The sequence below is a fragment of the Aptenodytes patagonicus genome, chromosome 3 (assembly GCF_965638725.1).
Source record: "Aptenodytes patagonicus chromosome 3, bAptPat1.pri.cur, whole genome shotgun sequence".
Taxonomy (NCBI): Eukaryota; Metazoa; Chordata; class Aves; order Sphenisciformes; family Spheniscidae; genus Aptenodytes; species Aptenodytes patagonicus.
The window spans coordinates 2,846,579-2,858,750 of record NC_134951.1 but is presented as its reverse complement, the minus strand read 5'-3'; the positions used below and the strand labels follow the sequence as shown (position 1 = coordinate 2,858,750).

At 41.6% G+C, this 12,172-nt stretch overlaps 1 protein-coding gene across 14 annotated transcripts in view; it reads right to left on the bottom strand.

The window, feature by feature from the left end:
- Positions 1–12,172, bottom strand: part of HMBOX1 (homeobox containing 1) — a 117,692-nt gene that overhangs the window by 59,515 nt on the left and 46,005 nt on the right. For 13 of the 14 annotated variants that reach the window (XM_076332556.1, XM_076332558.1, XM_076332562.1 and 10 more), the window contains exon 2: positions 10,377–10,460. In XM_076332556.1, the coding sequence (XP_076188671.1) occupies positions 10,377–10,399 (23 nt within the window). In that variant the 5' untranslated portion in view covers positions 10,400–10,460. Of the gene's footprint in view, positions 1–9,105; positions 9,188–10,376; positions 10,461–12,172 lie in introns of all 14 variants that reach the window. The other variant, XM_076332564.1, reaches the window with a different exon arrangement.

The window sequence follows — 12,172 nt, the reverse complement described above, 5'->3', positions numbered from 1 at the left end:
GTATTAGGAAAAACTTCTTCACCAAAAGGGCTGTCAAGCATTGGACCAGGCTGCCCAGGGAAGGGGTTGAGTCCCCATCCCTGGAGGTATTTAAAAGACGTGTAGATGTGGTGCTTAGGGACATGGTTTAGTGGTGGACTTGGCAGTGTTAGGTTAACAGTTGGACTTGATGATCTTAGAGGTCTTTTCCAACCTAAACGATTCTATGATTCTATTCTGTGAATTACTAGCGACTTACACATAATGAACTCCAGCGTTCTTATATGCAAGAGAAATGGTTGACCTTCTGTCGTACAAGGCTGTATGTGGGAAAGTGATCTGGCCTTCAATTTGTCCCACTTTGGCACAGCGGGGATCCACTGTGCATGTGCAGTAATTTCAATCGCACAGGGATGCAAGGGCTGCTGGACGAGGCCATCCTCTGCTGTAAGAGTAAGATATTCAGTGACTTCCAACTTGTGTTCTACAGAGTCCTGTTAATCTGTGGACTGCTGCTAAAAGGCTTGCAGAAAGTAATCTAGGAGCAGCAAACCTACTGTCAGATTAAATCCATTACATTACGTTTAACAGAATCACTGGAAAAATGTTGGCAATTTGGAAAAAAAACAAAACGAAAGCCAATGATCCCAGCAGCCTGTCTGTCCATGCAAGGTATCCTTCTAGGCCTCCAACCCTTTTAGGCAACTTCTGTATAATTTTTTAACACTTAAAAAGATATGAACACCAAAATCATATACAGCATCTCACTGCTGGTCTCACTAGTGTCATATACAGGTGTAAAACCCACTTTGCTTATACTTATCTACACAGCATACATTGCACCTGACATAGTTCTTATTGTTCATCTTGGTTTTGAACTCTTATTCACATTTTCATGTGCTTTTCTACACAGCCATGAGATCTAGAAACAAGGCTTCTGAGTGAATTTTATGTATTGAAAACAACTGCAGGAACTGGGAATTTTCCATTAAAAACCCAAAACAAATATTGCAAAACTTGGTATTATTGAACGTGTTCCAACATTGCCAACTATCTACTGCTTTTCAATGAATAACTACAGCAACATTATTTAGAACTGTTATTCTAGCAGGGCTTCAGTTACTTCCCCTTTTTAAAATGTTTTAATAAACTTACCCTGTTTAAAGATCAATTTACAAAGCAGTTAAGTAAATCAGCCATTTTAGAATCATCATAATTTCATTCACCTCATTAATTAATGGATATTCTCCACTACTTCATCCCCCCCGTGTTGCTGTAAGAGCTTCTTATCCTCCTGAACTCCTCTGGCTAGCTGTAATTCAATTTGCTTCCCCCCTCTTTTTCCTTGTGAAATATAATCAACTGCAAAAGTAACAAGAATTAAAATGAGATAGGGACAAGCAGAGTGATTGGGGGTGTGCAGGAGAAAATAAAGATAGCAAATACTTTTCCTGAGAAGAAAGACTGTGGAGTAACTGCTTTGCTGTGGTCAAACTTTGGCAAACTTTGCTGCCAATGTAGCAAAATATCCTCAGCACTAGCAGATCTTAGCTGATAATCACATGCTTTATCTTCTGATCAGTAGCAAAACTCTCCCCAGTTACAACAGGCTGTCAAATTTCCTCGGGAAGATATCCGAAAAAGAGAGGCAATCAAGGGAGAATCGCCATGCATTTTTCTCCCTGAAATTTTGAAAGCAAGTCTTCTACAAAGTACTAATTAAGCTCAAAACTAAAATTGACACATTTTTTAACAACTGAATCTGGCCCTTAAAATGAATCAAGTTTATTTAGATCCTGACAGAAAAAAGGTACCTTAAAGTATCAAACTTATTTACATTTCTTACATTAAGTTGGCAGTCACACCCCAAGTAAGATGGCCCAATTCCACTTAACTGTCTCTTGGTATCCATAAAGCATTAAAACTTCATGCTTATCTTTCATGGCTCATCCAAAAGGAACCTGAGGTACCTGAATATCAGACTGAAGGGAGAACTGTAAGGAGCTAAATAAAAAAGAACTTATTTTCCCTCCCAAATCCACAGGTATAAAATATCCAGCAGGTCTCAACCAGCCAGATGCAGCATCACTCTTCTTCACTTCTAACGCCACTTTCTGGAGTGAAGGTTGGTTTAGGTGCATAATTGCTCTCAATACCGTTGCTTTTCTTAGTCATACCACCAAGACTTACTTAGCCTCTTTTTTGTATGAATTTCATCCTTTAGATATGGGGCTCCCTCCTCACTTTGAAAGTACTGATCTTGAGTAGGGGTACGTGGCCAGGTACAGAGGTGTCCTCTTCCCTTGTCTTTCTGCATCTCACAGAGAAAAGTAAGGAAAAACACAGCAAGGTTTTCTCACCTACTATCATAGCTCAAGCCCACACAGATACAAGAATCATTTACCCGACACTAACTTTCTAGGTGATGGAACACAGCAGAGTAATACCATAAAAACAGCTACGAGTTAAGTCCATGTCCAATTGAACTTGCAGAAGTTCAAAGCAATTCAATTACCCATTTGGGAATAAGGCCAGACATCAGCCTTAACACTTCTAACACTTGAGAAAATGGCTCTGGACTCTTTAATGATCACAAGAAATCATTCTTTCCACTCTTGTACTCACTATACATGAGTAGGAAGTACTCTAGCATCTCTGAAGAGATCCTCTTCTGCAGAGGTCCTTCTCCAAATTTCCATTAAAATTCACTGCTTTATCTAATATGCTCTGCAAAGCTCAAGACTTACAAAACCAGTTGTGCTTTTTGATAGAAGACCTGTATTTGATATAACCTGCATAATATGGATGTGGGCTAGAGCCAAAGTGTTCAGAACAGGATCCTAGGTCTGGTAATTGGTTTAAGATAGATTCTGATAAAGTCACATCAACTGTGGCAAAGAGGATGGGGAGAGATGCCAACTTCTACCCCTTTGACATATGGCATATACTGCTGGTCCAGGGTAGGACCCTAACAGCACTACACTGTCCTGTTAACAGTATCTCCAGAATCTGTAATCTTATCTTTTATAGCACCATCGTTTTTTGCAAAATAACATGCACTTTCTTGGTGCCATTGAACACAACCTTGCCCTTTAAATGGAAGAGCAAAATCACAAGGTGAAGTTGTGGCTTTTCAGCTGAAGTAGGTTATCCCAAAGTATATAGCAAAAAAATTACTTTCTACAACTAGTTACCTAAACAAGTGTTTTAACTGTCACAGTCTTTCTCACAGCTTGAACTCCTTAGGCTACCAGTTTTTTCCTGTGTGTATGTGCATATAGTACTAGTGAGAACTGCTCTCTGAACAACTGTGGAGATGGATGTCCTCCAGCTATTAAAAACATATAGCAGAGAGAGCAGCTGTGCTGGCTTTGCATGCCCGGTCCCCAGACCACGCACATGTGTACGGATCCTTGTTCGGTATGACTGGGCTGCTATGTTTCCCTTCTACGTGAGGTCTCTGATCTAGACAGCAAGCAAAAATGGATATTAAGGATGGCATTGCTATTTCCAAAGGCAATGTAATTTGCTTATCAACCGGCCTGATATTCAACAACCTAATTCACATGAACTACTGCTCCGGATGCTTTCTATCAGAACCAGTGACCACAAAGAAACTCCACTTCCAGCTGCCCAGTCTGTTAATTTTTTAACCATTCTTTATATTATGCAAGCTTGTCTCTCTCTCCATACATTTTTATGAGATCCAAGGACCCAAGCAAAGTTTCATTCACTCCTCCTTCCTCTTCTACATCTCACCCACCGTTACCCATCCCAAAGGATGCAGCTGGTTCTTACAGGATGCTCAAGAGAGGGACTTTCATTCTGAGCTACAGCTGTTCCACAAACAGAGCGGTTGACATATATCACAAAGTAATCGGTGCACACCATGCACACACATTCAGAGGCAAAGACTGTGACCCATTAAGTGCAGCTCTAAGGCACTGTTGGAACAAAATTGGGACATTTAGGGCATAACACTATCTAGACTTCTGAAATTCAAGCTTTGGCCTTTTCTGTTCTTACTGAACAAACTCCATTTATTCACAGCAAACTTAAATATTTCAGAAACACCGAAAGCTTTGCACCATATTAAGCAAATCTGGCTTCAAAACAGTAGTTGATGCTATGAATTCTGGGGCGCCACAGAGGATTAAGGATCTGACTCATCTGAGCCAACACTTATGCTCATCAGTTGCAACTCCAGTATTTTCAGTGGAGTTGTACCAGTTTTCAAGAGAGAGAAAAAAATCAGGCCTCAAGTGCTCATCATGTCAACGAACACAGAGCCATCCTTATCCATACGTTAGCATAATTATCTCCTGCAGTTGCATCTCTTAGTTCTGATTTTCAAAGAGGACTCTACTCCCATTCATCCTGATTCACAAACAAAATGTAATGCTTGTAATGACTGCTCTCATCCCAGGGAAACGAAAGCCTCACATTGCAGCAAGGAGTGAAATCAGACTACAAGCTGATCTATCGAGGTTAAACGTCACCGGTTCTGTTTATGAATGCAAAACACTGTCTTATGAATGCAGAACACTGCCATACGCTTTCGATCAAAATGGTGACAGTTAATAAGAGCAGCCTGAAACTTCTGAAAATAAATCCAACGTAATCAAATACTCACCGCTACACAAATTATAGAAGGCAAGCTGAGAGCAGAATATCAACATATCATTTCTTCAGGAGGCTTCAAGTTTCTCAGCTAGTTAAAGAGCCCCAAACCCAGATTCACTACTGCTACATAAGCTGTTCTTCCACTCAGTCTTTGAAATTCTTCACTGCCGATAAAATATTTCTTACTGGATGCTGGCACGCTGGCGGTAAGCAAACCCTAGCAGTTTTGCCACTGATTCCACTTGGGTGAGTAACTTACTCTGCTTTATAGTATCTGCTTTACATCTTCGGGAAAGAGAGAGAACTTGAGATCGATGTTACAAGACAAAAATATAATATAAACACCAATTATTGTCATAATCCGAGTCTTACAAAAGGGACTGACCTCTGACTAAGCACAGGGCTGGGAGCCAGATACTTCTGAATTCTACTCAAGGCACAGACTGATTCACACTGACACCTTATCTGTCTAACCCTAACCTTCCCTACTTCTAAAATCTGGGTTTCCTACTATTGCTGCAATTCTACAGCAACGAGGCAGGAATTCAAACTCTGAAGCTGGATTCAAGGGCAGAATGAGGGATCAGAAGGACTAACAAACAGAGAGAAAAGCTGTAGTGGCAGCTGAGTGCTGAACCAGGGCCCAAAGCCCAAACCTGTGCCAAGAGCAAAGGAGGAGCTCTTGGATTTGGGAGCCGAAGACTAAACTTTGGATAGATAAGCTCTGTAACAGAATCAGGGCAGGACTTGTGCACTCAAGTTACATAGCTAAGCACATCTCACCAACACACCAAAATACTGTCTTTAACCCACATGAAGAAACAGAGTCATTGTGGCAATAAAACTGAGACGTGGGCCTAACCTAGACACCAGACTGGCAAGCCACATATTTTCAGCTGTCAAGATTACAGGGGTAGGTATACTGCTGTCTTTTGCCTCCTCCAGTTCACTTCAGGATTTGACCAATCCTTTATTAAAATCCAGACAGAATCTCAGCATTCTTCTCTATTAATTCTGCTAGCCGGAGTATCTAAATACCTGAAACGCAGCTTTCTACAGGATATCCCTGTGAGGCAGGGAAGTAAGCCTGTGCTAATTTTTGAGACCAAGAGCTCACAGAAAGGGGCTGGCCTTCAGACAATTCAAAATGACTTGTTCGAAGTCACACAGGCATTCTGCAAGAAGGCAGATCAAGTGCCTGGCCAAACTTGGAGCATTTTCTCACCACACATACCGCCATCCTACAGGGTCCATCTATAGCATCAGATATGACAATGTGTAGGACAAGTTTCAAGGAATGCCATCACCAGGATTTCCACCATCTCTCTTCCACACGTAAAAAAGAAAGAGACGTTTGGAAGTATTTCAGGCACCTTCATTCTCCCTCAGGATCTATCACCAGCAGTAACAATCAACACACTTTCTTAGAAGAGAAATTTGTTACTTCAGAAAACTAAAATCTAAACCCAGCAAACAACTGAAACTTACCTACACCTAATTTTGCGCTTAACTACAAAGCGATTTTTTTTCCCCACTAGAAAACAGTTTGCAAGTGTAGTTTTACTGGCACACAGTCTTAGTGAAGACAGAGATTATACTTGGAGAACAACTCAGGAATAGATAACAGTGGCTCCTTGAAGAATATAAATCATAATGGCAAAAACATGGGCTTTTGGCCACAGTTGCTTCCATATTAGAGTTTTATTTTATTTAAAAGCATTTCAAAAAGAAACACACGTCCTAATTAATGCTCTTAAAGCAACAAACATCTCTTTGTGTAGCCCAGACCTGAACTAGGGAAATTTCCTCTTGCATGACATAGCGAAGACCCAGTCTATATTCTCAGGGCAAGTCCAAGTCCTTCTGTGTCCTGCTCGGAGCAGGAGGAGAACAACTACAGATGCAAGTCCTGAGGCTGCAGATGCATGAGAGAGGGTGAACCAACCTACGACCTGCTCTTCTGCCCTTCTGCATAGCTCCAGGACTTGGTGGAAATCTCCACAGACCAGTTCAGTTCACTAACCCAGCAGGAAAATCAATCAACCAATCAATCCACCCATAGCTAGTTTCTGCCTGGGTTAGCGAGCTGAATTAGCTTAGAGAAGGCTCTGATGATTGCTATTACCAACTCAACAGATGGGCACAAGCCAATTTGGCCAAAAGCAGAAGTAGGCATAAGAGGCACACACGCAACAAGATTTCTTTTAGGTCCCTCTCAGAGTGGCTTAGCTGCCTGTGAAATCATGAATTTGGGGAGGAGTGGCTGGAAAGCTGCCTGTTGGAAAAGGACCTGGGGGTGCTGGTCGACAGCCGGCTGAACATGAGCCGGCAGTGTGCCCAGGCAGCCAAGGCGGCCAATGGCATCCTGGCCTGTATCAGAAATAGTGTGGCCAGCAGGAGTAGGGAAGTGATCGTGCCCCTGTACTCGGCCCTGGTGAGGCCGCACCTCGAATACTGTGTTCAGTTTTGGGCCCCTCACTACAAGAAGGACGTCGAGGTGCTGGAGCGTGTCCAGAGAAGGGCAACGAGGCTGGTGAGGGGTCTGGAGAACAAGTCTGATGAGGAGCGGCTGAGGGAACTGGGACTGTTCAGCCTGGAGAAAAGGAGGCTGAGGGGAGACCTCATCGCTCTCCACAACTACCTGAAAGGAGGTTGTAGCGAGGTGGGGGTCGGTCTCTTCTCCCAAGGAACAAGCAACAGGACGAGAGGAAACGGCCTCAAGTTGCACCAGGGGAGGTTTAGATTGGGTATTAGGAAAAACTTCTTCACCAAAAGGGCTGTCAAGCATTGGAACAGGCTGCCCAGGGAAGGGGTTGAAGTCCCCATCCCTGGAGGTATTTAAAAGACGAGTAGATGAGGCACTTAGGGACGTGGTTTAGTGGGCATGGTGGTGTTGGGTTGACGGTTGGACTCGATGATCTTAGAGGTCTTTTCCAACCTTAATGATTCTATGATTAAATCATCTGGTTTATCTTAAAGTAAAACTAAGGGCTCAGAAAAAACATTGTTTCAGTTAAGGAAGCTTAAAATGCCAACTGAACATTTCAACAGCCACCAACTATTTACACGATACCTTGTCACTTAAGACAAAAAGAGCAAATTAGCTGAGTCCTCTTTCACCCAAGTTTAATTAACGTGTTTCGTGTCACATTTCAAGGAAGCTGGACAGTTAACACAGCTCAGCCATGTGGTGACTTTCTAAGCCACTGCAGCTCCGCTGTCTGTTCTTCAATGTGTGCTGACTTTGGCATCGTTCACATACTCGTTCCTCTCTTTTTGTTGTTTTTCCTAAACGATGACAAGGCTTCAATCTAGTCCTTTTTCATCTGCATTACTCACGCTGATTTTCTTTCCACTCAGCAGGCTTTTACTCACTCCCAAGACAGCTCTGTCATTGCTGGCAGTTAGATTCATAAGCACTGGCCTGGTAATTCAGGTAAACTTTAAGCGACGATGTTGAAACTGTCTAGTTCTATCAGAAATCATATTTTGAGAGATAGTCTGAAACATGCAACACAAATACTGATGGTCGTACCTCTCTATTAACACATATTAATTAATCAATACTGCCGTGAGCCTGTGAAGTACAAGTAATTACTCCCATTATATTTATGGAGAACCCAATAGAGATATACTTGCATTGGCTACAGAAGGACTTAGCTTCAGATAAATGACTAATTCTTGTGAGACCAAAATCAAGAGTCTTGTGTACATACCATGCCTCAAATTCCTCTCAAGTACTAACTTTTATCCAACTGTGGATAAAAATTAGGTGGGTGAAATGGTAACTGCAGCCAGCTGCCTACTTTGCTCTTCTGACAGAGGATGCTGCCCCATGGTAGGAATAACCAAGCTATTCTCTAACCATGGTAGTTTTAAGACTGTTCAATTTTAATCTTATTCAGTATTTAATTTTTTTTTTTTTTTTTTTAAAAGACTCTGTTTTCTTCCTTCTCCTTCTGCAACACGATGCCCACTTATCCTTTTTAAAAGACATCTATGGTTTAATCTGGAAACTTTATACCTAAATGGGTCATCTTGGCCCATTTCCTCTAATTTAATACTCTCTAATCCCCTCCAAATAGGTTCACCCCAGCTTTCACTCAGTCAAAAATTATTCACCTCTACTTATATTGCATTCTCGATGACCATATAAACTGCACATATACTGGAATAAATCAAAAAAGCTGCTACTTCTCTGATGGAGGGTGGCAGCTGATTAACAGGGCACATCAATGTGCCACAACAATTCCAGAAAGCAACAGAACAACGCGATACCCAACTAAAAGTGCACAGGGGCAGAACATGACTGAAATCTAGCTAAAGCACAGGAAATTAAAACTCTGTAATTCACAGTTTGGAAATTTATGTTAAAAGTCTGATTCAAAGTTAAAGCTAACAGACTGTCCTTGTGCTCACACAAAGCACAGAGGAGCTCTAAGATTACTCTGCAAACTCTGAATTACCAGTATAATAAAGATGCACAGGGCAGTGTGGCCTTACCTCCAGACTTCTTTCCTGCTGTGAACTAGATCTTTACAATTTCAAGTGGTGATTTTAATACTGAAATCCAACATATTTCCAGCTAAAAGAAAGAAGAGGAGGTGGCTCAGGGGACTAGCAACAAAGCAGGAAACTACTAGTTTTGTATAGAAGACTAAGCCACCAGCAATAGAAAATAACTAATTAATGGTTGTATCAAGAAGTCTTTTTGAAATACGTTAGTAGTTTAGTTTCCAACACAAAAACCGTAGCAGTTGTCACTTTTTGCTGTGACTCCCTCTACAGAAGTCTGTGACAGCACTGCCACTTGCACTATGAATGTCCATGGACTAGATGAATAACCTTCATCCTTGAAATAATCCATCTGGGAAAATTTGACTGCGTTCACAGCAGCCCAGTTTCTTGCTACCTATGCTGTAGACAGGATTTCTCTTTCCAGCTCAGTCTGACAGAAGGTACAATCAGAAGTCAAGAGGTCAAAGTATCTCAAGAATGTGATTGCCAGTGGACAAGGATTTTGCCATGCCTATAAAAGAGGTATGGGAAACAGTGATATGGGACTGGCCAGTGAGAGAGATGGATGACAGCACAGTACAGGTCAAGCCTTTCCTTTCAGCCTGACAAGCTTCAAACTTTGAATTCATTTGCTTATTTATTGAAGAAACAGCACAGATACCAATTACATTGAAGATTCATGACAGATGTCATTTAAAAGAACAAACTAATAGGCTCAATTTCAAGGATGAGATTAGACAACTTCAATTCGTACTGGGATTCAAGACACAGCAGTGGTTGCTTGGACCAACACATCCAATTCTAATGTTAGGTTAGGTGCCCTAGGTTTTCCGCCTTTGCTATATAATACTATGTTAATGGTGTACTCATCCCCTTTCACCAAGTCTGTAGTGGTGCTAAACTCTCTGGCACAGCTCTGGTATCCCTCTAGTATGTTCAGTAGATGTATGGAGATCTCTCTTTTAACACTACCTTTTCTCTGATCAAGGCTGAGTTTCTAAGAACTGCATGATTTTCCTTCTCTTTCAGTGACAGAAAAGTAGAAGCAGAAATAACGTATCAGCCAGACCAAGTGAGGAATTAGATGCTACTGTTCCCTGGTTTAAATGTCTAGCAAATACCAAACCAGTGGAACTCTCCAATTTGGCCAACTGCTGACAACCATTGTAACCATTTCTCTGTTCTTTTTAGACAAATTAACAGAAAGAAACCACCAAACAACTCAATTTTTGTGGGTTTTTTTAGCTTGTACTTACACTACTGGAAAAGTTCTGAGCATACTTTACATGGGGATGGGACGTTATAAAGCCTCTTGAGGGTCTTCAGTGTTATTCACCATTCTGTAAGACACAATTAAAATATACAAAAACGTTAGAGATTTCTGAAAGGCAAATACACTCTGACTTATTGTTATCTGGCATACAATTATGCAGCCGGCTTACAGAGGGCAACCTTACGGCACTTTCACAAGGCAGCAGTGCCAAATCACTTCTGGTTAAAAAAAAAAAAAAAAATAAAGACAGGTCCCTTCAGGATCCTTCTCAATCACCCAATCCAGTCCTCTGCAAAAAGGCAGTAGAATGTATACCAATCACTAAATATAACCATGGTTAAGAAAAATGCTCCCTGGAACCACTGAATGTTCTTATAACATCTTTCAATTTTTATTTTTTAAATTATCGTTAAAGCCTCACCCTCTTTTTTTACCTCCCTTTGCCTTCAGCGGGAGCTTTGACGTGGTTTGCAACAGACCCATGGTCTTAAAGCCTGGTAAATAATCTTTTACATCCAAACAGCCTATGAATTATAATGACTCGAGTTATAAATGGATACTTTACGGATCTAAACAAGGCCAACCAGCTGAGTATTCTGAGCTTGTGCACACCCATAGGTTAAAAACTGGAAATGGTCAGTCAAATCACTCCGGATAATCTGTAATTAATCCAGACCCATATATAATCATAGATATATACTTCAATGCACATGGTAGATTCTTAAAGAGAAAGTTGATGTCTGGTAGTGTAATCAGTCCAGAGACAAAAATTTAAATTACAATTGATTTCTTTTGGCCACAAGTAAATTCAACTATGCAATCATTTAGCCTTATGACAGTTACCTACCCTTTTAACTCACAAAAGCTATTAAAAGGATTATTTGGCTAACATCCGCAAAGAGCTTAGAAGACAGGTACTATGTTCTGAAAAGGAATGACCTAATAGAATTTTCTTTAGCTATCACTGCTGATGTCTTTCTCCACAAACTAACATGGACTGAAAGTGCTTCAAAAGTCAAACTATTAACCAACGGGAAAGAGAAAGGCAGGGTATTATATCCAGGCAGATGCAGAAAGAACTAGAGAGAATATTTACACTTCAGGCTATAGGCGTATTGTGAGCTGGAATAGAAAACAAGTGGGTAGAGTAGCACAGGGATTTGCATGGGATGATTTACTCTGCTCCATAAAGAGTTTTCTGTAATACTAGCAACCAAGCCTTGCGGACGGACACATCTTGGCTCTTCTCAGTGGTTAAGAGTGGTCCAGATGCTACAGCATGACTCTTCCTCTATCACACCTGCTACAGACTTTGGGGAAGAACTGCACCTAGTCCAGATGGAGTCTGCTGGGCATACACTGACTATACCATCATTTATGTGGCTTTTTTCCTTTTTTCCTTTGTGAAAAAACTTAGGAACCCTCAGGACAAAAGGCTGGGCTGAATGAGCTTTTCCAGGCGTTCTGGCCACCAACTTTCCCAGGGGTTTTAAGCCTGCCCCCACATGATTGCTCCCACCCAGATGTGGCAAAGGAAAGCGCTGGGTGTTTTCGGGGAGGGAGCTGCTGAGAGCTGGCTGCTGCCATTTCCGAAAGAATTCATCTGGCCCACATCTAGGTCTTGAGTTGCCTTCTTCCTCTCCAGGAAAGGAGGTCGCCAAGAGCAAGGTCACAGACAAGATGAGTGGTCCCAGCAGACCACAGGTCATGTACTGTGGCCTGGGAGAGAAATCGTGACGCTGAAGTGCTAGTGGATGGAAAAGACAAACACACGGGTCC